Source organism: Urocampus carinirostris, chromosome 2 (assembly GCF_059441175.1).
Source record: "Urocampus carinirostris isolate Australia breed hairy pipefish chromosome 2, RoL_Ucar_1.0, whole genome shotgun sequence".
NCBI lineage: Eukaryota > Metazoa > Chordata > Actinopteri > Syngnathiformes > Syngnathidae > Urocampus > Urocampus carinirostris.
Window position 1 is genome coordinate 14,263,293 of NC_142350.1, and position 26,529 is coordinate 14,289,821.

The following is a 26,529-nucleotide window of genomic DNA, read 5'->3' on the forward strand; positions in this document are numbered from 1 at the left end:
AACTTTTTGTGCAAATAGATACCAAAAAAACAACAACCACCTAGGAGAGGTTGTAAGACACGCCCTGGGGTTGTTTCGCTTATTCAGGTGTTTGAGATATTGAAATGTGTCAAACGCCACCCATTTTGTAACACCGGCTCCCTGTTTTGACACTGCTTTTCTGAAGGACATGTATCTCTGTCTGTATTTACAAGCCTGGAATATATTCTGTTTTTTTTTTGTTTACTTTTTATTGTTTTTGTGATAGAAACCTCAACAGAAGTGCTTTGCACCAGCGCTTGGTTTACTCGGCTAGTCTCACAACCTGGATGATGATTAGAATACACAGAGGCTCCTGATTTAAGGTTCAAGGAATCTTGAGCGTTTGCAAGGTATTAAGAATTCAGTTCACTACCAGAAAATCTTGGATCCAAATGTCTTCCAGTCAGTGACAAGAATGAGGCTTAGAACCTTCAACAAGACATTGATCCTAAGCGTATCCCGAAACCCACCATAAATCCACCATAGCATGGTCACAAAAAAGATATGGAAGATTCTGGAGTGTCTAACGCAATCAAGTCTTAAGTCCCAATGAAAATCTCTGGTGGGAGTTGAAAGCAGCAGGGGCATGCAAGGCCACCAATTTTAATGAACTGGAGGCATTTTCTCATGAGGAACAGACAAAAATACCTGTAGATTGCTGCAAGAAACCTGTGGAAAGCTATGCTTCAAATCTAAAGGACTTTATTGGTTATAAAGTATGATGTACTACATTTTTCAACCAAGTAATCCTTAATAGTAGAATGTAAGTGCGCTTCTCCTCAATTATATAAGTTTAAAAACAAGTTTCAGACCAAATCAGGGGGAACTCACCGTTGACTGTGATGTTGCCGGAAGTTCGTGGCACACCGACTAGAGTAACAGGGTAAAGGCCGGACTCTGCTGGAAGTGACAGTGCAGCAGGGAGAGACTCAAACTCCACACCGGAGGTCAGCAGACCCTAAAAAAAAACATCAGGCACAGGAGATTATCACTCTGGGGCACACTATATTTAATCATATTTAGCATTACATTAGTTCTTCTAGGATATTTTTTATTTTGAAAGACTGGACCAGTTAGTCTCACAGGCTGCCTTATGGTTCAACCCCTCAAAGTACAAGCAAACAATGGACTCGGGTTTATCAACTAACACCAAGTATTTGTCTCTTAGTTGGCCAAAATAACATGTATTTACAAAAAACAAAGACATTTTAGTTTGTTTTACAAAAGAGCTGAGCAGCAACTTTCACAAGTAGTGCTTTTAAAGCTTAGAGGCCATATTACCAGCTCGGTAGCCTAGATGGTAGGGCGCCCGCTACGAGACTGGGAGGTCGCTGGTTCAAACCTCGGCCAAATCATACTTACAACATTGGTACTCATTGCCTCCCTGCTTGGCGCTCGGCATTAAAGGTTGGAATTGGGGGGTTTGGTCACCTAATGACCCCCAACACAACACTGTTGGGTCTAAAATGGCGGCGCCGTTTGGCTGCAGCTGCATCGACTCGCTACAGTTTAACTGTACGGGTCAGGTGTATCGACATTTCGTTCTGTGTGCATGGTTACAAAGAATGACAATAAAAAAAGTAAATTAAGGTTGGAGTGCATTTTTTTTTAATCCCGACTTTGTGAGTGTTTGTCAAACAGCAGTTGCTTCAGGCAAATTTCAATTACCGTGCTCACACCTGACCAGGCAAACAGAGTTTGGATTAGAAATGTAGTCAGTATGACCCGTTTCTACGGGAGGTGGCCCAATCTATGAGGTTTCACATGCGGTGCTCATCCCAATTAGGAGTTTTTGGCCTCAGTGGCACTGCGCACCCTTCCCGGGTGCCATCAAGTTTACAAGCGTGCCAGTCGCTGTGAACTAATTTCCATAACTGTGGGGAACAAGAGCAGCGAGAATCTGTATTTTTGGGCCACCATTTCTGGCTTTTACACACTGTCGGGAGCGGAGCATCTAAACTTTGAGCGCATGCTTTGACACCTCTCGCTTGCACGAATTAAACATTTATGGATTCAACACACACAAAAGAAATTTGATTTAAATAAAAGTTGTGTTTTTTGTTTACAGGAATAAAATATTTAAGGGTTAGTTAAGGACCTTAGGTAAGGGGAGAGCTGTGGTCAATTACTATTGGTAACTGTTTTCTCCTTGCAGTGTTAAATAATTTTTCACTGTCATGGCAACTGCAGTACTGTCCACAAACTTTTTATTAAATGACAACAAGAATTCAAAACTCAAGATATTACAATGAACAATGTAACTTATTCAATTCCAAACGTTAGTCTCAATTGAAGAGAATTTTTGCCGTTTTGACTCATTTTCTAAGGCCGACAGGACATATCGAAAGAAAGCTTCAAACCTCATTATTAGAAAAAATATGTTTCTAGATTTTACCATTGTTCAGTAAACAATAGTTGAACATTGCTAAGTTTCTTGAAAATACTAGTTACAAAGAAAACTGAGAAAAACAGCTTTTTTGAAAGGCGATTGCATACATGCGGACATGAACGAAACGTAATCCCTCTTTGCACTGACGAATACAAAGGGACTTCTTTTTTCAGAAAGAAAAACCTCAGTTGAAGTGTCTGTCTGTCCTCATCCATTTATTATATATATTTTTTCACCTCACTGCTTTACTATGCCTACTTCGGGGCCCGCCTATACACTCTCAAACACTGGATAAAGGAAGCTAGACTAGGAAGTGGGGGGGTTCCTCTATTTGTGGACAAAGATCTGTTCAGAGCCACTATTGACATCTAAGGTTGATTTTTCATAATAAACTTATCCCAGAGGCTTCCTACTTACTAGGGAGCTGCACCAAATCCTTTCTAATAATTATTTCAAAAGAAACCCCCAAAAATTTATTTTTACATTTTGGCACTCAGAGAAAAGGCTTCTGAAAACATTTTCATACTTTATGGCTGAATGAGTTTATTTCAGTAAGACATGTTTTTGTTTAAGTGAAATGAAAATTCCCTACAGATGACAGTGTTCATTCTACCTCTGAAAAGTGATGGGTGCCGGGGACTCGCATGCTCAAAATTCTATGGGTCCCAACAGAGATCTATGGGTCCCCAAAATTTAGTGTTATCGAGGTTGAAATTGTAAATCGGCGACAAATATATAAATCTATATATTCAATCAGCTATAATCATCACAGTTTATTGGTAATACAAAGCAGTTATCACTTCAGATTTTTCAGTTCACAAAAATATTGTACATTATACAAAATAATATTGCTGAAATATTAGTCGTATATATTCATGCAGTTTTAATCATCACAGTTAATTGGTAATACAAAGCAAGTTATCACTTCAGATTTTTCAGTTCATATATTCTTCGTGGTTTGCTGTCCCGCCACAGTTGTAATGCCTTCTCACGGTCCAATCCATTATCATCCTCCTCATAGCATAACCAGGAATATAATTTAGTGCATTTTGGCAGAAAAGTCCTTTTCTTGCTAGGAGTATTCTTCGGTTTATTTTCTTTCGTCGAATCGTTCGCTTCAACACACCTGTTTTCCTTGCCTCTGCGATCTTCCGAAGAATTTCTCCGCCATTTTTTCGTGACGTAATTATTGCCGTTGTTATCACTTTCTGCATTATGTTTCGACTTATTACTGAGACCGCAGAAATTACCAATTTTGGTGTGTTGATTTTCACCTTCCCTCGACGACCACCACCACAACAATGAAGTCATCTCGAAGCAACGAGATCTCGTTGGCCGAGATCGGCGTGCAGACAAAAACTCGAACCGCAAAACCAAAACAACAATGGCGGATCTGCCTGACGAAAAGTTTGGAGTGCGGTAAATCTTTGGTTAAAAAAAAAAAAAAAAAAAAAAAAAAAAGGAGTCGGGTAATAATGACAATTTTGTGTCGAAAAAGTTAGATTTTACACTATGTGTCCCCAGCAAAAATGATGCGTCTAGGACGCAGGGACACGGGCAAATGAGAACACTGCCAGATGTTTGTCAAAGCAGCTTAATTTCAGAAAACTGACCCGACATTTCGTTCTGTGTGCATTGTTACAAAGAATGACAATACAAGTAAATTATTATTATTATTATTATTATTATTGTTTGGCCATTAACTAGTAGAAAGAGTAGAATCAATGCTTCTATATGGTGGATTTAATATATTAAATGAGATTACTGCAAAATAACTTTCAATTTTGTTTACTTTAAGGCTTAAATTTAACAGATTTCCCCTCATAACCTGTCAGGGCATCCTTACCGCAACAAACAGCCCACTACACCCAATGCAATGTGCAATCAAGCTCCTTTTGACGCACGGCATTTACATTCTCAGGACAAGCTGCACGAGACAAGAGCGAGATGACACAGGGGCTATGTTAATCTGAAATGGCAAATGCTACCTCTAAAGAAAAGCTGCCTTACAGGATGACAACTTTGAGGCACGTTACTCGGAACGACATTGTTGCAAACATAGCTAAGGTTAAAGTATAGCCACTAACTGATTAGAAATTGTCCATAGGCATTCTGGCCTGGAAAAGGTTAAGCAGAAACAGGATTTGCTTTGTATGACCCACTTTTAAATGACCTCTTTTAAAATCACACACAAAGTATAGTTCAAGAACAGCCAATGCTACAATTATTGATGATGATGTTCCATCCATCCATTATCTTCCGCTTATCCGAGGTCGGGTCGCGGGGGCAGCAGCCTTAAAAGGGAAGCCCAGACGTCCCTATCCCCAGCCACCTCCTCCAGCTCCCGAGGCGTTCCCAAGCCAGCCGAGAGACATAGTCTCTCCAGCGTGTCCTGGGTCGCCCTCGGGGCCTCCTGCTGGTGGGACATTCCCGGAACACCTCCCGAGGGAGGCGTCTAGGAGGCATCATTATCAGATGCCGAGCCACCTCAACTGGCTCCTCTCAATGCAGAGGAGCAGTGGCTCTACACCAGGGGTGTCAAACTCATTTGAACTCGAGGGCCACACGATAGAACAAACATTCTCTCGGGGGCCGGACTAGTCGATTAGAGGGATAGAAAAAGAGAGAGAAAGAAATAAGAGACAGAGAGGGAGTGAAAAAGAAAGTGGGTGGGACAAAGAAAAAGAGAGAGGGAGAGGGAAATAAGAGAGAGTGAGAATGTGAGAAACAAGAGATAAAAAGAAATATTGAGAGAGGGGGAAAGAGAGGGGTTAGGAAATCCAAAGAAATATAGAAAGAGAGGAGAGAAAATAGAAAGAGAGGAGAGAAAGAAGAGGAGAAAAAGAAAAGGGAAAAACAAGAGAGAGCAAAGTAAGGTAAAAAGACAGAGAGAAAGAGACGGAGAGTGAAAGAGAGAGAGATAGAAAGTGAGAGGAAAGAGGAGCGAGAGTGAGTGAGAGAGAGAAATACAAGTACAGCGTTTATGAGAGGCACCTGGCTTTGGCAACATCACGTGAACATATTTCAACTTGGAGCTCATTTTTCTCTTGCGCTTCCCTCAGCGTTGCCTCGCGGGCCGGATTCAATCCCTTACCGGGCCTGATCCGGCCCGCGGGCCGCCTGTTTGACACCCGTGCTCTACACAGAGTCCCACCCGGATGACTGAGCTTCTCACCTCATCTCTAAGGGAAAACCCAGACACCCTGCGGAGGATCCGCAGGGTGTTGATGATGTTATTATTGCTCAATTTCACAGTTGCGAATGTTGATATTTCTGCATTGACGCTGCTTTGTTCTAGAATAGAATAGAATTAGAATAGAATATACCTTTATTGTCATTGTTACAAAATGGGTTAACATATTGTGACAACGAAATTGGGCATGACACTCCAGTTTTACACATTCACAGTGAGGTATGAGCCAAGAAGATAAAGGAACAGAGAGGATAAGGTTATAAAACAAGGGGGATAAGGCTATAGTTATAATTTATATGGTATTTACACAAGAAATGTCGGCATGTGGGATGTTACATACAGTGTTGTCGTGATACCGTTGGTATCGTAAGGGTTGTGCAATATTGCATTTGGTGCAAAGTCATCATAGTGCAAAAAATAGTCAGCATATGCATTGGTAGTGACAAAGACTATGTTTGGCTTTTAAGTAGCACCTTTTTTTAAAAACACCCAAAACATTTTGGAAAGTTTAGAATTCAAAAAACAAACAGGTCAAGCGGTATTTTAGGAGGTTATGCTGCTCGCAAATGGGAAACGCTTGAAGTCAGCCCCGAATGAAAATGCTTTTAAATGCAGGTTAAAATGTTCTTTTTTTAATAAAATTAATGATTCCTTCAGTCTTGGGCTCTTTTTGGGCAGCATTAAATCTCAATTGGAGCCTTCCCACAGCACATCTATACACCACCACTAGAAGACACCCGTTGTGGAACGTGCATCTGCGAGGGGTTTATGTCCCCATCTGTTAGCTGCACAGTTTGCATCGGGGTAAACTGGGGACCACTAAAGAGATAATTGTCACTGTTTGACCCCATCTGTCTAGGACACTCCATTCCACATATGAGTTTCCACATATCAAATAGTGTACAAGCTTACCGTAGAATTTTTGGGTGTATTTAATCCAATTATTTTCCTGCACACAAAATCACGGAACCCTTAGCTGCCTGGGTTGTCGAGGCACCACTGAGGATGCAACAGTATATGTTCTAAATCACATACTAATGCGAAGCAGAAAGTACGATGGTCGATTTTATTTGGCTTTTTTGGCAAATCATTTGATAGCATACTGGCAGAAGAGCTGTGAATTCAACTACGTATGAAGTTTTACTCGGGAGCCATGGCACAGTTTACACGTAGCAGTACACTCCTTGCAAGCTGGGTACCCTCCTGAAAGTGATAAGCCAAAACTGTTTATTCCCAGGTGGGCATTTAGTAAGATTGATGAGTACATTACTGTGTGAACAGATTTGCACAGCTGGGAGGAGGAAGAGAAAAGTATATATTGGGCCTGCCATCATTAAAAGTGAGTATGAGATTGTAAGGAGAAAATATTCTCAGGAAAGAGTTAAGTAGATACCCTTGGTCCATACAGGAAAAAATTAACCATCAATTAAAAAAATGCCTTAAATAAAACCGAAGAATTGTTTCTGCTAACCATAAAATACTTCCCATTAGTAAAGCATTTTTTGTATTTATTGTCGTTTGCCTAGACCTGACAGGCTTATACTGAACCAAAGAACACCCTTTTTCCCGTCCATTTCAAAGATCAAACCGGCAAGGACTACAAATATACAAATAAAAAAATTAGCTAATACTGTACATTGGAGAAATTATAAGAATAAGCTGAACTTCTTTAATTGTCATTGGGCCTGTTGCAAAGCTATCAGCCTAAACTGCAAAATACCTCTCAAATGTCCTGAAAATGCATTCTTGGATATCTAATCAGGCCTATTGTGTTCTGTCTTGTAGTTTCCTCCAAAGGGAAATACTTTACACTCAGAAAACCATCATTAGCAGTGTGCAATTAAACACTAAAAGAAGGCCAAATGTAGCATTGCTGAATTGAAAGTTGGTCCTGCAACAAAACAGACAATGTCTTTTGTTGCTCAATATAAGAGTTATCTACTTTGACAGGACGTTTTGTTGGACTCCATAAAAGTAATGCAGGATGCGTAGCGTGATGCTCCCCAATGGCCTCTTACTGTCAAGACATAACGAGTTTAAACTCACCTCCAACTGATACAGTACTAAATTCCCCAAAAAAGCCTTTGTGGAATCTTAAAATTAGTCCACGCACAGTAAAAAGTATGAAGTTCATTGGCAAGAATTGAACGCTCCTGTAGAAGCTCTACAGAACTTGGCGGCTTGACATGGAGACATGGAGAAAAAATCAACAAACTGGAGATGAGGATATCATAAAAAGGTACTGACCACATTCTCCACTCGTAGCTCGTAGGGCATGGGATTGTAGACCAAGAGCTGAACTTCACAAACATCTCCTTGAACCCACTGGAAATCTAAAAATAGGGGTGTGGGGGAAACACAATCAAATTACTTTGTGCTATAGAGCAATGATTGTTATGGTGCAGGGTCTGACATAGGTATGAGGTCTGGGGCAACGTGGATGATATCACTTAATGTTGGGAGATAAACAACCCTTATAAAATTGAGCATTATCTTGCATTGCTTTTCAAATATTACAGTATGAGGGAATGACGCCTCATTCCTGGCTTAATGCAGTCGTCTGAAGCCCTAATACTGGCACTCAATTGCTCAGAGTAGACGGATGTCTGGGTCTCTAGAGCCCTGGAGGGGTTTAAAAGAAGCAAATGGCTTAAAGGCAAGGAAACGCCGGCAATGCCTTGAGAAATTAATAAGATTTTTCTCATATACAAGGAACATTTTGCACAAACACGAATCTTTAAATTTTGAAAGAGCGTGGTGTAACTTGATGTCTTGCTCATTGGCATGCTCTTATTCCAACCAATCAAATGTGGAAAGAAATGTGGTTGCGTCAGCTTAAGCGCTTCCATTGCATGGTACATTGGTACATTGTAACCTCTTATACAAAGGTGGGTTAGGAATTGGTCTGGTTTGATTACATCTCATATCTGACATCATGACTTGACAACGTTTATGTAATTTTTGCAACAACAACAAACAAAAACTCTGCCAATATAAAATAATTTCAAGAAGCTACAATCTTTAAAATGTTGCCCAAAAATGTTAGCTGAGTATATTTCCTGCGGCTAATTTACTAGCTAGAACTTTATTATTGTAGGTCTAAACTAGACTGAACAATTGTAGGCTTGGGGTTTAAACTACTCAAGGAGCCAAACACCAAGAAAATATGTTGAGCAAAGCACGAATTAAATGCAAGGCAGGATTATACATGTACGGCTAGTGGAAGAGCAATTATCAGGCGGTGACGCGCGTGGTTCCGCTTTTTGCAAAAACTAATCATGTTGTGTTTACATGCGGCACGACAGGAACATGGTCACACACATGGCCCCACATCGGCTACAGAATGGAAAAGATAATAGACCATATCACAAACATCAGAGTGAACAAAAGCCTCTGTTTCAAGCTTTCACACAGATCTGCTGCAGAGCATGTGTTTAAGACATTAAGGAGGCTAGTCCAACAGCAAAGGTTTTGCTCTGTATGACTCCAAACTGGCAATAGGTAAAGCCCAAAAAAAGCATGTGAAGGCCATCTCGAAGGTGCACCTCTGATGCAGCGCAACTAGGTTTTCCTAAGTGGACTCCTGGTGAGTATATTCTACTGATCACGAGACACCTGAAACATTGGTCTGTTTTTAAGTCCTAAAGTCCAGAGCTCAAAAGCGCTACAAAGCAAGAGAGTTTGGTGATAATTGCACACTCACAGCTATCCCAACATTCCAAAAATCCATTTGTACTTTTCCTCTGAGCTTAGAGAGACTCTAGAAGTGCGAGGAAGCAATCAAAACCTCATCAGCCAGCATCGAGCTCCCCGAGAGGGAAACAGGAATTCATCTATGGGCAGGTTCTAATTTTTTGCAGCACTTCAGACTATGGAGTATAGGAAACTCCGAGGGGATTCGCCAAAATATTTTCACTTTTCAATTTGAACAATGGTCGTCAGAGTCAAATAGCAAATGAAAAGTTGTTTGAAGCTTCCACAATAAAGAAGCCATGTATACTTATGGAATAACTAATTTATACACAAGAACATCTCCAATAAAATACAAATTTGACACATTCAGGTGGCAATAGCATTGAATACTGTAAAGTGATTTTTTTTTTAATCATACAAAAATAAAGGTATGATGTCAGTATGTCAGTTTTCAAATTGGTAAAAAAAAAAAAAAGTCTCATACTTTATTGATGTTTTATCTCCTGAGTTCTTTAACTACTATACTTTTGGCTTTTACAAATAGCTTTTGTGTTATTTTTTAGTCAAAAGAAGCATATCATTTTTAATGACTACACACGATTTTATGGTTTAGCAAGTTTTGGCATTTTTTAAAAATAAATCAAAAACCTCAATTTAATGTCTTACCCAATCAAATGCAGAAGCATATTAAACATACAAATGTTAGAATCAACAGGCAGGGTAACGTTTGATTACTTTTTGATCCCTAAAAGTGCTGTCAACCAGTCACAATCCATCAATAAAAGTTGGAAAAATTGGTGGGCATGAGATTTTTTTTAATTAACTTTAGGCCTTAAAAGGCCAAATTTGATGTAAAACATGACACATTTAATTATAAATAGAAAGGAATGCAATAAGAGTAAAGGCTATTTTAATTCAAAAGTTGAATGGCATTGATTTTACAGAGTGCAAAATAAATCACTGTCGCAGTCGGATTTCCTCCGCAAAAAATATGCACAAGCAGGAGGAGGAAAGGATACAGAGACTGCAGGTACCCTATATTTGCAGTGGGGGATAAAAGCCGTTGGCCAATATCATCTCGGCATAATTAAGGCAAGATTATAAAAGTCACCAAATGCTCATCGTGTTTGATAAGGCTGTGCCAGATAAGCCTCAAGTGGGGCGAGGGCAAAAATCAACCGCAGGTTCCTTTGTAATTTTCAAAACCGGAATATTTATTTAGATGAGAGCCGCATCGAGCCTCGCTCAGTCAGATACAACTCTTGGCCCAATTAATTCTGGTCAAGGATATATGACGTTTAGCCCCTAACTGGCCCAATGTTTTACCAGTAGTGGGCCGTGAGGAGCTTGCCTGCTGGCCTAAAAACATCTGAAGCATGTGATGCTATTTATATTTTGTCCATCAGTACACTAATGATTGATGCTGGGTTTTAATTGTGCTTTACCAAAATAAAGCCACAACTGATAAATAATTCCAAACTGTCACCTTTCTTTTCCTTGCTTTTCCCCTGCTCACACTGCTTCCAGACGTTGGCTTTCGTGTTCAAGCATTTGGGCAATTATTTGTTCCTAGGGTCAGAAATCTGTCCAGAAGCCACGAGTATTATTTGTGAAGGCCTCCTGTTGCATAAGATGAGTGTGACATTGACATTTGGTTCAAAGTGGCCTGCTGGAAGGCCTAGAGAAACGTTACTGCTTTCACAAACTATGAATGGGTATGTGGGCGGTAATTCACCAAAACGATTGCAGCCCATGATTGAATAAATGTATATATTGTGTTGATCTAAAGACGTTTTTTATCAACCTACAATGGCTAAAGGAGGAAAATAACTTGCTCTGGTCGCAGATAAACCTTCTAAGCCATTTTCAGGACAAACTTTTAGAGAAAAGTTGGACATCGTGAATAAAGGTAGGACAACGCCTTAGCTACTAAGACTTTAACAACAGGGAAGATTTTTTTCCGCCACTTTCAGCCCATGAACTCCAAGCGGTACCCCTGGCTCAGCTTCCCCAAAAGATTTACAGCTCAGCAAGAAAGTGTACAGGGAAACAAAGTTCCAAAAGTAACTAGTTAAAAAAAATAGGGAAATCTTAAAAAGACTGCTTGACTTGATAGACCGTGTCATTTTTGGGTCGAGCAGGAACATGATAAAAACACTAAATGCCAAAACAGAGGAAACTATGTGGAGCTTTTTTCTCTCATTGCCAAGATAGACACCGATTTAGGTTTACACCTGTCAAATATAAGTGTTTAGTGGAACGTCAGGCAAAATACAAGACGACGTGATCACTGCTATTGCTGAAGTGATGGGAGAAGAGTTTGAAAAGGAAGTTGATTAAGCACTGTTCTCTATTATGGTGGATAAGACGACAAACGTGAGTAATGCAGCGTTACGTCACGGACACGGGTGTCAAGGGGCGCTTCGTCAGATTTGAATATGTTACCAGTGAGAAATGAGCCAATGACGTTGTAGGTCTTATCCGATTTTTGGTGGAAAGTGAATGTCTAAATAAATTTGTAACACAGTATTATGACGGTGCAGCTGTCACTTCTGAATTAAATGGGAAGCAGGCTAAAGGAAGAGCACAACGTTTGCTTTCTAGTTTGATTTTTTTGCCTCACACATTTGATAGCATTATATGCTCAAAAAAATTCAAGTCAACAACACAGAATCCCTAAAATAATGAGCCGGATTGTTAGCGAAAGACACATCACTAATTCAGACGGGAAAGAAGGCCCAAGTGTAAAATGCACAGCCGCCACTGGATTTTACCAATCTTTTTGCAGCGTTCTTCTCCTCTGTTGTGCATGACGATGGGCGAGTAGATGAAGGGGCTGGCAGTAGAAACGTTAGGACCCAACAGGCCTTTCACCTTGTGAGGACGCAGACTCACCGGGAGGTTGAGAAGCTTTACAGACCTGATTGAGTAATTGTGGAGAATAAAAATGAGGGGAATATTAACTTTATACCATAGCAGTAATATTTTTTTCAGTATTTGATAATTCGACTCTTCTAACAAACGGGGAGGTTGAAGTTTAATAGACAACTTGTCGCTAGAAGTGCAAAAACTAATACATTGAAAAATATTAGATTATTAAATTAATCGGCAAATATATTTACAAATACATTATTAACTTACATTATGCATTCAATTGTTTTGAATTTTGAACTTAGTTTTTCATGACTTGTTATCTTTATGTTAATATTGCTTGATTTTTAATTGTTCCTCATATTATTGAAGCTAAAATATTTAAAAAAAAATACAAAATAAACTTGCTTTGGAGAAAAAGTTCCATAGTAATTTGTATTTTCCGTATTACAAGGCGCACTAAATTACACCCCGCAAAAACAGTATTTCTTTTGTGTATAAACGTCGCATATTCTATACACTGCCAGTAACACCACAGTTGTTTCCCTAATCATGCTTTTTTACATTTATATCTTTCAGGATGGCTTTCTGTTTCCTCCATTCTCTAACATATCGTTTCTGGCACTGTGAGTAAAAACCATGTGATAATAAGATACAATTAAATGCCGCTTTGTATGTTATCTGTACTGCTAGTGGTAAGGTTTCGGCTTTCTCACTGCCGCGACCTGAGCTCAATTCCCACTGCATACAATGCTTTGCAATAATGGTCAGCTATAATGATTTGGCAATCATTGCAAAAATACCATTACCAATACTACCATAAAACTCATGTAGTAACACACACGTATAAATAGTGTATGCATTGTCAATATTTTTCACCATATTTTGCAGAATACAAGACTTATAGGAATAAAGGGTTTTAAGGTGCACTTTCAAATTTTGGCTTTTTAAATGTGCTTTATAGTTCGGTAAATACAGTAAATTAAGAAATCTGCATCGATGTTCAGCCAACATGCAAGTGTTGTCTAACAATATGATCGAATAATGCCAAAACACACAGTCAATGACATTAATTCACACACACATTATTGTGTTTGACAGTTGCTTTGTACAATGAGATGAGTCGGCTCCGTTATCGAAACTCAATGAATAGTGCCATTTTTTTCTAATGAAGCGTCCGGTGAATCGTTTATCATCGACAATGCTGACTTACCGGACAATAGGGAGCTTTGTAAAAGGCACCGCTGGGAGCTTAAGGCCATCCGGTAGGATGATGACCTCCATTCCACCTGGACACTTGGAGGTGTAATTTTCCAGGCTCTGAGTCACTTCTTTTTTCTCTAGAAATGTAAAGACAGTAAAGAGGGTTTTTTGTTAGCTCCAGAGGTTTAGCGCGCTATAAATAAGCCAAACATTAATGGCCTGTGAGGTGAGTCTATCTCAGCAATACTACGCAGAGTCCTCAAATAAAAATGTTAAGCCTTATTGTGCCATGAATAGCTTTAAAAATGGAACATTACTGCTCACCGGGCCGTAAAAATTGCTTCGGCTAGGTGAGGCTCAGGAGCAGTGGACACTTGCTGGCAAAGAAATTTAACGCCGCCACAGCAGTGCTTCAATCAGCTGATAAAAAATTAATTGTGATTCGACAAGCCACAAAAGTAGAACACAACTCTTATGACATTGTTGGTGTTGATTAGCATGTCCGATAATGCAAAGTGAAGCGTTAACTCTTTGGTGCCATAAAGTATAAACATGTTTTCAGAAGCATTGTCCCGATTGCGAAAACATTTGTTTTTGTTTTGTTTTTTTAAAAGGCTTTAGCGCTGCTAAACACCAAATTTAAAGCCTCTGGGAATTGTTTCAGTACGATAAAATCAATACTAGATGGCAGAAATAGCTTTGTTTAGATATTTGTCCGCACATCAAGGAGCCCCCACTTCCTTCTTTTGCTTACTGTATCCAAGGATTGAGAGTGTGTGGGCGGCCCCAGATGGGTCGAAATCGTCTGAACACGTCACCGGAAACATTTGGCGCTCAAAAGTTCTTGCAAAGTTCAGGCATTGTTTGCAATAGAATGTTATTTTGCCAGAAAAGTGCTCTTGTGTTTATGGAAAGCATTGTGTACTGACCAATGGTAAAAGCTAGAAACAAACTTTTTTTCGAATGAAAGATGAAGCTTTCTTTTTCTATGTCGTATGCTTATATAGTTACAGAACTAAATTTTCTGTAGGCTTTCAAAAATTAGTCAAAAAGGCTCTAATTGGCTGGCACCAGCACTTCTCATTTGAGATAAACGTAAAGTATTACGTTACTGTTGGGTGATGGCAAAGTGATGGACAGTAACGCCGATACTCTTGACGGCTAATACACTTGTAATTTGAATGTTAAAAGCTGATTTTGCCTTATCACAGATTCTTTAGGAGTGTCATTCACTTTAGGTTGAATCTTAATTAACCTAGTAACCCACACGTAAAGATCTTCAAGCACCATCTACAAGGAGATAATTTAAAGTAACACTTGATTAAAATAAGGAAAAAAAATCGCTAAGAAAGAAAATACCCTGTGAGAAGGGCCTTTTTTAATGCATGAATATAGCTGTGTCACCAGGTTGCCTGCCTACACATCAATTGTGAAATTGCAAATAAAAAATAAATCTTTTGTGAGGTGCCTGAATACAAAATTATGTGCCTGTGAGTACATTTTGCTAAGTAAGGATGTACAAGTGGAAATAATTTATATTACAAAAAACATATGTTAGTAATCATTTCAGGACCCACCAGTCAAACTTCAGTATTACCTGCACTCAGTATTAAGTGTCAGTTTCGAACCTAGAAGCTTGGATAAAAACTCATGGATGCAGTACAGTAAGAGACATTTGTTAAAAAGTGATAAACGTTAGAGAAAGAGTAACATAAACTGAGCAAATCCCCAAAAATGATTGTGTGCTCAGTAATAAGATTGGCGGGGGGCACCGTTTTAAAAACATGTAGCTGTGCTATAGCACACTAGACACAGGTTTACTTAAAATACCTTATATACGTCAGTCAAAAGTATTATAACGTTGTTTTTTTTGGGGGGGGGACTTATGTGTATAGAATAATGGTTATTTTGGTTATCACATGTTTTTTTACATAGATCTGAAAAAAACGCATTTTCTAGACATAATTTTGAGACAGCAGCAGAGTACTCCTTAATTCCTTTTTAAAGACATAATTTACTTATCTTTCGTCCCGTTACATTGTTAATGCAATTTTTCAGAAACAGTGCAAATCAGTTTTCGGTATTAATGACATCACATGAATAATAGTTTTCTTGAACAGCAGATACCCCCCGAAGAAGCAAAAAACAACCAATCAACCAATTACTCCAATAATCACACTGGGTTCGTACACCTTTTACATGGCCAAATTCAAGCACATTTTAAGGAATTTCGAAGGCAATTTTCCAATTTCTCCAGTACCACTAAAATCCAGTGTAAATAGTGAATTTCGCAGAGTCACAAATATATATGTGATTTACATGTGTGATTAATGATCTTGCATGTGCACATATCAAGACATGCGATTTTCAGATCTTGAGTAAATCGTGAGTACTGTAGATTTGTTTTTGAGACACATCTCTCCCCATTTAGGTGTTAGGTAAAAATGATTACATTTTAAATTTACCATTGATAAAAGCTACCCTAATTTTTTGCATGGCTCATAGCAAATGTCCATAACTGAAACATAATCCTTGCACTAATTCACATTTCATATTGCCCCGTTTACATGTTGCATGCATTTGTCCTCTAGGCCACAACCTGTAGAGGGCAATGACGCTTCACAAGACATGGCCGTAAGATCGAGATGCCCTTAATCACAAAGGAAGAAGAAATGCAATGGCAAAGATAAGCCACCAGAGAGCAGTGTCACCGTCATTTTTAAGCAGACCTGTCGAGAAACATGTGAACAATGGCAAGCATTTACAAGCACTTCATCAAAAATTCAAGCATTTTCAAGGATTTAAAACACCCAGATGAATCCTTTTCACACTTTTATTTGATAGTCTGCTCATTTCACAACTTCAATCTTTTGGTTAATTAACAAAAACATCAAAATTCAAAACATTTGACCGCCGCGTCAAAGGTGTGTTTGACTGATAAAAAAGCAAAGCATTCCCTATAGGTTTGGAAATGTGCTGATCAAGTGCTGCTACAATAGAGAAAAATGCAATAAAACTCATACTGTTAGTGTCTGGTTAGAAACAAGTCACAACACATAGTGAATACAAATTATTGACAACTTATTACTCTTTTTTTTTCCCCTAACTACATATAAATTATGTCAAGTCAATCTTGGTCAGCTTGTATTTAAAATGCACTGCAGGCGATTCCATCACAAGTGGACAAGTACTTTGGCTCGCACCCGGGATTAGAGTGCACCTCAAAGTGTTTTCGAAGTGACTACTGACTGGATCTCAATATCCCGTTCTATATGCAAAATAAGTATCCATCTCTTAAACCCACCATGAAAAAAACAACACACTTTGCTCCAACGTCTCTCCCACACGCACAGTCACACAGGTCCTCAAACATCACATGGAAGCAAGAGGGAGGGAATCCAATAAAGACTCAACATTTATTTCTACAAGAATTATTAGCATTGAGGTGAAAGGCCTTGATTTAATGAGTAGAATTCTCTGTAAAAATATGTTTTGGGCTCATTTTACATTCCGCATGCACTCTAATTGGGATTAATCACCTGCATTGAATAAAAGCAAGTCCACACAAAAAAAATCATTTGCTTGCTCAAATCTTTTCCGAAAAAAACCCGGGATATTTTTCGAAAGCTGTGCCGCAGACACATAATAAAGTTTAAAATTTAAAAAACTGCAAATAAACAGCTATTTACAATCACTTGTAATAGTTGCTCATTTTGCTGTGCTTTCCCTTAACTGATTTATGTTATGCATAAGTGGGTTGGAAATTGTTCATTCTCGGCATGTGGAGGAACTTTTCCTCAAGATTAAAATGGCAATTGTTTTACTTATATATAAATATATATTTAATGTTTTGCTACTTTATAGAATCCCTGAAGACAGAGTTTGTTGTAACCCTTCTAGATCTGGCCACCATCCCACCCCATCAAACTCCAGAGTTTTTACAGACTTTTATCTTGATTTTAGTATAGACAAAAAAATAATAATTATCTGACAATCACCATTAGAAGTATTTTTACAAAAATATATTCCGACCGTCCATCAAGTCGATTAACTCCAAAGGGACCAGAAATCATCTTCCTGACGTCCTCGATAAGACACATTGTGGACTGATGCAGTAATATAAAAAAGAAGCATACTCTGTCAACAAGTTGACTATTTGTTGTAAATAGAATTACATTGACATGACAGAGGAAATGCACTGGTAACTAAGTCAGTCGCTACAAATCTGATCTTTTGTGCAATGTAAGTCGACCTTCCTTTGACTCAAAAATGAGTAAAAACACTAGTGTGGTTTTCGATACAAATAATAGCAGTTCAATTGGGGGACAACAAATTAGATAAGTATATGAGTGGCTTGCTTGGCCACTGGCAGAGCCCCATAAATTCTGTATATTTAAAAGATTTTAGATATTAAACCTGTTCAGTGCCATTGCTCTGAAATTCAAAAACTAACATACTCATCGTAAGTGGCGTTTATATACGCTTAATTTATTCGGCTAACAGAGAATGAATAAACAACGTAGCAATCCAAAAATGTAAGTTATATTTTGTTCGTATGCAAGACTTGAAAATAATTGAAGCATTCCCAAATGTTCCAGGGATGAAGATGGGCAAACCCTCACTAAATGTGACATGTCTCCTTAAAAAGATCTAAAACGTGACTGTATTTTGTATTTTTTATTTTTTTTTATTTAGCCAGTATCAACCATCAACATGATATCTAACGGAAATAATTTTGTCACGCGAAGCTATCGACGTGACTCGTCGCCGCCAGTTAAACTGTAGCGAGTCGATGCAGCTGCAGCCAAACGGCGCCGCCATTTTAGACCCAACAGTGTTGTGTTGGGAGTCATTAGGTGACCAAACCCCCCAAAATCCAACCCTTAATGCCGAGCGCCAAGCAGGGAGGCAATGGGTACCAATGTTGTATGACTCGGCCGAGGCTTGAACCAGCGACCTCCCAGTCCCGGGCGCCCTTCCATCTAGGCTACCGAGCTGGCTGGAGGCATTAGAAACTTGATAGACTATGGGCTCAGACTAAGCAGCTATTACACACAAAAAGAACAGGACATGTTCAGTAACAGAAAAAAAAGTGATTGAATTGCTATAAATTTAGTTGAAACCAGCGGATGAATTGGCAGTGCAGTAATTATAAAAAAAAATAAATAAATAAAAAAAAAAAAAAAAAGGAAAAGCTCCCTGTGCATTTTCACTCAATCATAACTTAACTCCTCCTACCATTTCTTGGTCCATTCACATGCACAGTGGCCCAACGGGGATTATAGCGGGTCTCTATTGTGTGGCCAGAAGATTGCTGAGCTCATGCTGCTTAGGTAAAAACTCAAACCGTTGGCACAGGATTTCTGGTTGGAGCACAATGTTGCACTTGGTCCAAATAGGAAGCAGCTTTGTTGTGGACTACACACTAATGAGGTACTGCTATCACAAATGGCCAGGGTGGCTGTTTCTAAATAGTTGTTTTATTTCTTTGATTTCTTTTCAAGCCCGGGTTGAAATAAAACATCTATTCATGCAGCAAAAAGGCCTTGTTTTACTAACTTCTTTCTCTTTTTGTAAGGTCTACTGACCTTGATCGGACAGAAAATCCAGCATGGTTTGGAGCAGGAAGGACAGGTGGCGGACGGAGAGGCCGGGGTTACCCATGCGGCGGGAGGCGTACACCAGCTCGTGCAGAAGACGCATTTGAACAGCAGCCCAGCCTCGGTGAGTCCCTGCCATAGCAAGCAGAAAAGTGAGTATACAGACAATGAAAAAATGATGCCAAAATGTGTTTTAGGAGTATTTTTCTGTTTTCAGAGCAGTAATTGGAGAGTTCCCCAAATGCGATGTTTTTGTGGGTGACATCCGGATGAAAAAGCGTTATTTATCCAGCCCACTCATGACACAAAAATGCTGCTTCAGCCGCTTGCAGCCACAGCAAATGACACCCTAAAAGCATAGCAGCCTTAAACAGACTGTTACATAAGACCCTGAGCACCCAAAAAGATCATCTGCTTCGTTCTCAGCTGTCTACTGTTGACTCAATGAGTGGGGGAAAAGAACGAGAAGCCGGAGGGAAAACATTGTAGCGGGAGGGGAGCCTGACAGGGACCACTGATGAGGGGCAGGCGAGTACGGCAATACAGTAATCCATAGCTACTTCGAGCTTCGGTTTTCGTTGATCTTTTGCGGATTTTGAATTGAATCGTCTTTATTGACATTGATATCAACGTATTGTGCATTGTGTTCTGAGCATACTGCACACAAAAATGCTATCATGGGGGCAGGTTAGGGAGGGTTTTGTGTGTTAGGTTGGCGTGGCTGTGTGTGTGCAACGGTGATAAGCTGGTATATGCTGTCATTCAAACAGCTGGGGTGGGTAGACGCACAAGCCAATGTGTCCAAATGTCTCAATTCAAAGATACCCAGTGCAAGCGTGCAGCTAGCCAGCCACTCTTTATATAGCTTTTTGGAACTACAATTTTGTTGTACTTATGTATAATGGCAATAAAGACCAGTCATTCAACTGAAATTTGGTATTCCGTGTTTTTATTTGTAGATCTATAGTTGCTAGTTTGTTCAGTCGTATACTCTTGAGTCAGTCAGGATCTCATCTCGGAGATTGACTCTTGCAGATTTTCACTTTTTGTGGGGGTTTTGTGGGGTTCTGGTCCCCATTAAACGCGATAGCCGAGTGATTATTGTATTTGCAAACCAATCTTGTGAAAGCAAGACCTGCAATAATGTTGAATCGCGTCAGAGTTTTTAGTTGGCAGCGATATTTCAATGAAGTTTATTCCTCCTGGCTTGGCTGCCCCCTGAACAAACCTTAAATGTGATTCCTTCACTGGCTATGTTTTCCATTATGAATCTGCGCACTTGATGCAACCTTAAAAAGAAATGGGCCAAAATCCATCTGTGGGCCAGTTGCCCGCCCCCAAAATGTCTTCAAATAGTGCTTTCAGGTTGGGGGAGTCTATTAAGAAAAATTTGAAGCCTTTTCTGTACTACGAATCTGTATAATATTTGACAATATTTCTGCGATCGGGCCAGACATCAGAATTAAATATGTTTGTACTTTTCCTATAAAGATAATATTATTATAAGAAAAAAAACAACAACAATAATAAACATAAATCCACTGTCTAACTATGTGCAAAATGGGTGACCTCATAACCTCATATGAATATCACATGACATTGGCCACAACCTTTTTGCACCAACACACTGCAACACACACTGATCACTATGGTAATGTGTCCCATTATGCCGCATTACTGCAAGTTATGTAAAATACAAGTATGCCAGACAAACCAACCCTTGCTAAAAGTGTGTTGTGTTTTGTTGTCCATGTGCACTGCTTGTATCTTCGAACTCCATAGCTCAAGCTTTCCTCAATTTCCAAAGTGTTTTCCAAGACCACTAGTTTACTCATGCATGGAACACATCAGGCATAATGGTGTTAGTCACATTGGGTATGTTTACATGCAGGCAATGGTCTGATTGACACCAGAATATTGCCTACGTTCAGGTTACGTAATGCAATAAACACACACAGAAATCCAATTATAGTGTTAGTCCAACTTCAAATAGTCCCATTGAAATGGTTGGGTTATTCCTTTCAATTCAGATGATTTATGCTAGTACTAGAGGTAAGGAAGACTTTAAAGCCCAACCCCGACCCAAATTAAGTTTCTCCATTTGGGATTATTTTTTGTGCTGTGGACTTGTACAGAATAATACACACAAACTTTGGCTAACTCGCCAAACAAGCTTGATGTGAATTGGTTGATTCATTTGGGACATTTCCATTACATTTTCTGTCTCGACGAGCACAGTACTTTGTTAATTGTGCTGAGTAAAGTGACTGTAATCATCTCTTATTTAATGTTAAATGGGAAAAATACATCTACTTGTGGGATGACAATGCCCATGCTTTGCCCCTTCCAATCCGATTATTGTCACATACATTGGGGACAAATGCACAACCCCTGTAAACAGTCATGTAAACGATTCATTCAGATTTGTCCAAAATTCGTGTATGTACCCACTGATTACATCAACCACACCCAGTTCCTGTTTGGTGTGACTGTTGCGGTGTCCAAAAAACAATAATAAAAAAAAAAATAATGGAACCTATTTTTCGTTCTGTGCGGTAAAGTACCAAATGGCCTACTGCCCGGCGGGTGGGGACCGCTGCTATAATGGGAAAATGATGTAAACAACAAATTGTGGTATGAAACGGAGGGGAATGTGTACAGAAAAAGAGGGGGATCAGGGAGATTTAAGCACGGCCTTGAGGTACTTAAAAAGACATTAGTTGCACATAGTCGTCAAGCGCATCCGCTTCATTAGGATGCATCACTGAGCGTACTGCTAGACAAACTTACATATCTCCTGCCTTTAGGGCAGACAGTACTATTATACAAGTGCACAGTGACACTGGGTCTTAGATGAGGAACAATCCTACTTTGGATTTGTTCCAAAATGAACTACTTTAGATATTGTTTATTATTTACAATTGTTTGATTCTAATTAGGGTTTGTGCAGATTTCTCATGGCCAAATTAAACCACTTAGGACTTCAAAAGCCAATTTTCTAATTTCTCCAGTACCGTTAAAAGAAAAAAAATCCAGTGTGAATCTTGTATTTTGCTGAGCCACAAATATATCTGTGATTTTTAATCGTGCATGTGCATTTATCAAGAAATATGAGTAAATCGCCCCTAGATTTGTTTTTAAAACAAATCTATCCCTATAAAGGTGTTGGGTCAGAAGTAACAGTAATATGTACCTTACATTTTAAGTTGCAGAAAATTGTACCTATTACAATTTACCACTTGGAAACGCTACCTTTTTTTTGCAAGGCTCATAATAAATGTCCATGATTGATATGTAATGCTTGCAATAAAACACATTTAATGCCCTGTTTAGGTGTAGCATGCGCCTGACCTGTACGGGGCAATGACACTGCATAGGACAATGCTGTATAAACTAATTCCAGCTATCGTTAATCACGAGGAAAGGAGAAAGGCAGTGGGAAAGCCAAGCCACTTGAGAGCAGTGTTTGTGTCATTTTTAAGTAGACTTGTTGAGAAAAATGGAAATAATGTCACGCCTTTACAAGTACTTCACCTAAAATTCAAGCACTTATCTGTTTTGAAAACACAATATTATAATTTAAGCATTTTCAAGTATTTCATGCACCTGTACGACCCCTGTATATTTAAACAATAGCATTGTATTACGAGATACAGCGAGGCCTACTTTTATTGCAAATGGATTTGGATCAAGACCAAAATCTGAAAGTGTCTTATGTTACACATTACTTGCTTTGTTTATTTTCAAAAAGTCGGTTTCCATTTCCAGTAACAGTGTTATCTGTGAATTACTTACGATAGAGTAATATTAAATGTTTACAAACCTGCTTATGACTTTAATCCTTTACTATTAGAATAAAAATGATTTGCAGATGGGCAGCACGGCAGAGCAGTGGTTAGCGCGTGTGTGGCACAGTTCTGAGGTCATGGGATCAAACCTTACTGTTTCGAGTTTGCATGTTCTCCCCGCGCTTGCGTGGGTTTACTCCGGGGAAATCCGGTTTCCTCCCATATTCCAAAAACGTGCATGTTAGGTTAATTGGCCTCTCCAAATTGTCCCTAAGTGGGAATGAGTGAGTGAGTTGTGTGTCCCTGTGTGCCCTGCGACCAGTTCAGGGTGTCCCCTGTCCACTGCCCGAAGATAGCTGGGATGGGCTCCAGCACTCCCGCAGCCCCACTGAGGATAAGCGGTGCAGATAATGGATGGATGGTTGATTTACAGGAAGTTGCTCTGGATTGGAGTAGATGGTTAATGTACTGCAGATGTTTGTATTGCGCTACATTATTCTAAAATAACAGTACCCTTTAGCTTACTTTGTTTCTATATTTAGCTTAACTTCCTCTGCCCCACATCTAACACATTTGCATCACAAAACAATGGGCTCTCCTCAACGCAAAGCAATATGTCAATTAAAATGCTGTAAATTTAGCACAGTTTAAGTAGTATTTTTCTTGGCTTTCCGTATTTTAACTGTATATTCTAGTAATCCCCAAAAATATATACGGTATCCTTAAAGTAAACAAAATTATCTGCCACGTCAGAAAATAAATATGGAAATAATTAAACAAAATGTTTTTGTAGAAAAAAAGATTAGAATCAGATTAAGGATTACTTTTTTTCTTACCACAGAGATAAGTTAAAATATAGCGAAGAAATACTTGATATGGGCAAACGCTTCAGCAAATGAAGCAGCATTTTTTGCAGCGCTTGCAATATTCCATTGTATTTATTATAAGAAGGCACAATACAACCACACTTCTTATTTGAGTGATTTTTGCATTGTCATCGTAAAAACTGAAAGGCCATATTAACTGACTTATTCAAACTGCAGCTTGTTGCTATACACTGCATAAAAAGGGCAAACAAGGTGAGCCATTGTACGAGAAGAATCCTCTTCCTCTGTCCCTTAAAGAGCGATCATGGGAGATAACGTCAATGTCCCTGAGCCCTTATGTCGATCTTTTATGCCGCCAGCGCTCAAAAGGCAGTGGAGTGGCTGCGAAGAGCTGAAGGGTTGAGAGTATGCTGAGCCGAGAGGCCTCGTCACTGAGGCCCAATAAAAGCGGACGGTCTCTCTTTTTTCAAGTGTTTGCTTGAATGCAGAAAAGCCTGAAGAGGCACTCCTGGAAAGACGGCAAGTTCCTGCGTGTGTGATGCAAACTAGCCTTCCTCTGGTAAAGCTGTACCTTCCATTACCAGCTGTTTATATCAAAAATGACTGCATTGAATAAGTAAACTCATTCAGATGCTTGATTTACCATCTGCAAAAAATAAATAAAAATAATGTACTCTACACACTGTATACACAATAAATGTACACTTTATTGTACTGAGATGCAGCACATCAAGTTTGTATGTGTATGTAAAACAAATTTACCAGTGTCGGATAGATTATTTAGTCATGTTTTTTTTTTCAACTGGGGGCAAATTACCGATATCATGAGCATGAAATGTTTTTTTTTCCCCTCTAAAGATTTACGTTGGGATCATGTGATATACGGGTCACTAGCGACGCTATTAGAAGTTTAAAATATCAACTCCTTTTTTTTAATTGTACGTTTGTGGGGTGAAGCTCTGTTTACTTGTTTTGTGCAAATACTTTGTTGTTGCCTTTTATAAATTAGTGGTTGTTGCAGTTTTTATTTTTTTGTGCTGTGCTCAAATAAACGTCATTCATCATACCGTTTACAGAGAATGTCTACAAGGGCACGCTAAACACTGACAAATCCTACGTGACAGAGTAAACTGATCAAATGAAGAAATTATTTTTCAAAAAAATAATTCACAAAAATTATGAAATGAAGTAGCATACTCACAGTGTCAGTTATGCACAACAAAAGAGTTAAAGAGGAGCATGAAACATTTATGTCACTAGTATAATGACTTTGTTAAGACATCTCAAGAGCGCATGTCTAAGGGAACAGCAGTGACATCCGCAAGCTGTCTCAAAGGCACAGTATGATTAAGAGCAGGGAGATCTACCCAGTAAGGAATAGAATAGCAAAATGAAAATCGTATTGATTTCTGACTATGATCGTATTGAAATACTTTAGTAAGAAATCGTATAAAACACGACACAATTGTAGAGGCTTACACGTAGGTAATTGTATTTCTTCGACATCTACACTGTTGAAGTCATATTCAATAAACAAGCTGAGAATAAGCCGCCAATCTGTTTGTAGTGCGACTCATTGGCTGCAATGTTTCAAACATTCTGTAGGGACTAAGCACTGACAAACTAGTCAACTGTTAAAACTATCCATTAAAACAAGTTCAATTGTCTTATCCTGACATCACAGACTTAGCAGGTTCAGCACCACCCTAAACAAGGACATAAAACTGTGAAAATATATCTTGCAACTTTATTTTTTCTTTTCTTGCCGCTAAATGTTATTGCACAAGACTGTATATGTATACCAGTTTTCAAGGTCTATATAGTTTATTTTGTTACCCATGTTTGTGTACAGGACTCTGGCTGTTTTCAAGGGTTTTATAAATAAAGTTGAACTGAGTTGAGCTCCTATTTTGGGTTTTTGTTGCTGCTAAATGTAGTTGTTCTTTTCATTGCGCTATTGTTACGATGCACTATATTTTTATTCACAAACATTTCACTCTTATTATGATTTAGGCCAATCTCTAGGCACAATGTTGTAGACATTTTTTTTTGCTTTTTATCCTGATAGTCTTTGTTCTCTTCAAAAAGTCTTTATTACATGTTTATTGTTTACCCTGGGGTGCCACGTCTAATCTCGTTTCATGTAATGACTATAACGACAATAAACCCAATTCAATTCAATTCTGTACTACCTTTACTGAAGTCCTTTGGGTCGAGGGAGAGGCTGTACCCGGGCAACGTCTCCAGTAGCAGCTTGTAGCAGGCCCTCCAGCCCGGTTCCGGGATTGTGGGGGCCACGCACTGCATGGCGGCCACACGCTTAAAAAAGGCAGACTTGCGGCGGAATCCGATCAGATCGTACAGCTCAGACAAGACGCTGTAGCGCTGGATCTTCTCCTCCTCTGATAACTACAGAAGAGTGGTAATAGTAGCGGGAAGGGGGACAGACACAGAGTTAATCGGACAAAACAAAAAGCAGTTTGTATATAAATAATATATTGTATACCAATAATGTTATATTTAAGGGTATTGTTTAAATATGTCTCACCTGCCCCAGGTTTATATAAACTGCGTTCTGCAGGAACTCCGAAGCCTCTCTGGCCCTCTTCTGGATGGCCAGCACCCGCACTGCCTTGATGCAGGCCTCGAGCTCAATAACACCTGCATTCTTGTACTAAAAAAGTATAGGAAATCAACACGATGCTTATTTAACATCTGACGCCTTTCTTGGAGCACAGGTGGCATGACAAACACGCTCAAGTGAGTTTTTTTTTCCCTTTTGGTGTGCACCTGCTGTTTCCACTTGAGACTTGAAATGAGATTTATCTTGCCATCCATTATTTCACTCCACTTGCACACTCATTGTCTGGTTATTAAAATTTCATTCATAACAGGATAGCTTTGTAATTTCATTGAGAAAGATTCAGCTAAGTAGGAGGAGCAG

At 39.1% G+C, this 26,529-nt stretch overlaps 1 protein-coding gene across 4 annotated transcripts in view; it reads right to left on the reverse strand.

Moving 5' to 3' along the window:
- The window catches only part of trappc9 (trafficking protein particle complex subunit 9), a 151,938-nt gene that overhangs the window by 114,716 nt on the left and 10,693 nt on the right, over positions 1-26,529 (reverse strand). For all 4 annotated transcript variants that reach the window (XM_088329005.1, XM_088329003.1, XM_088329007.1 and 1 more), the window contains 7 exons: positions 26,134-26,259; positions 25,778-25,994; positions 18,959-19,102; positions 13,381-13,507; positions 12,071-12,216; positions 7,851-7,936; positions 853-979 (listed from right to left, as the gene is read on the reverse strand). In XM_088329005.1, coding sequence (XP_088185131.1) covers positions 853-979; positions 7,851-7,936; positions 12,071-12,216; positions 13,381-13,507; positions 18,959-19,102; positions 25,778-25,994; positions 26,134-26,259 — 973 coding nt within the window. The remainder of the gene's footprint in view (positions 1-852; positions 980-7,850; positions 7,937-12,070; positions 12,217-13,380; positions 13,508-18,958; positions 19,103-25,777; positions 25,995-26,133; positions 26,260-26,529) is intronic.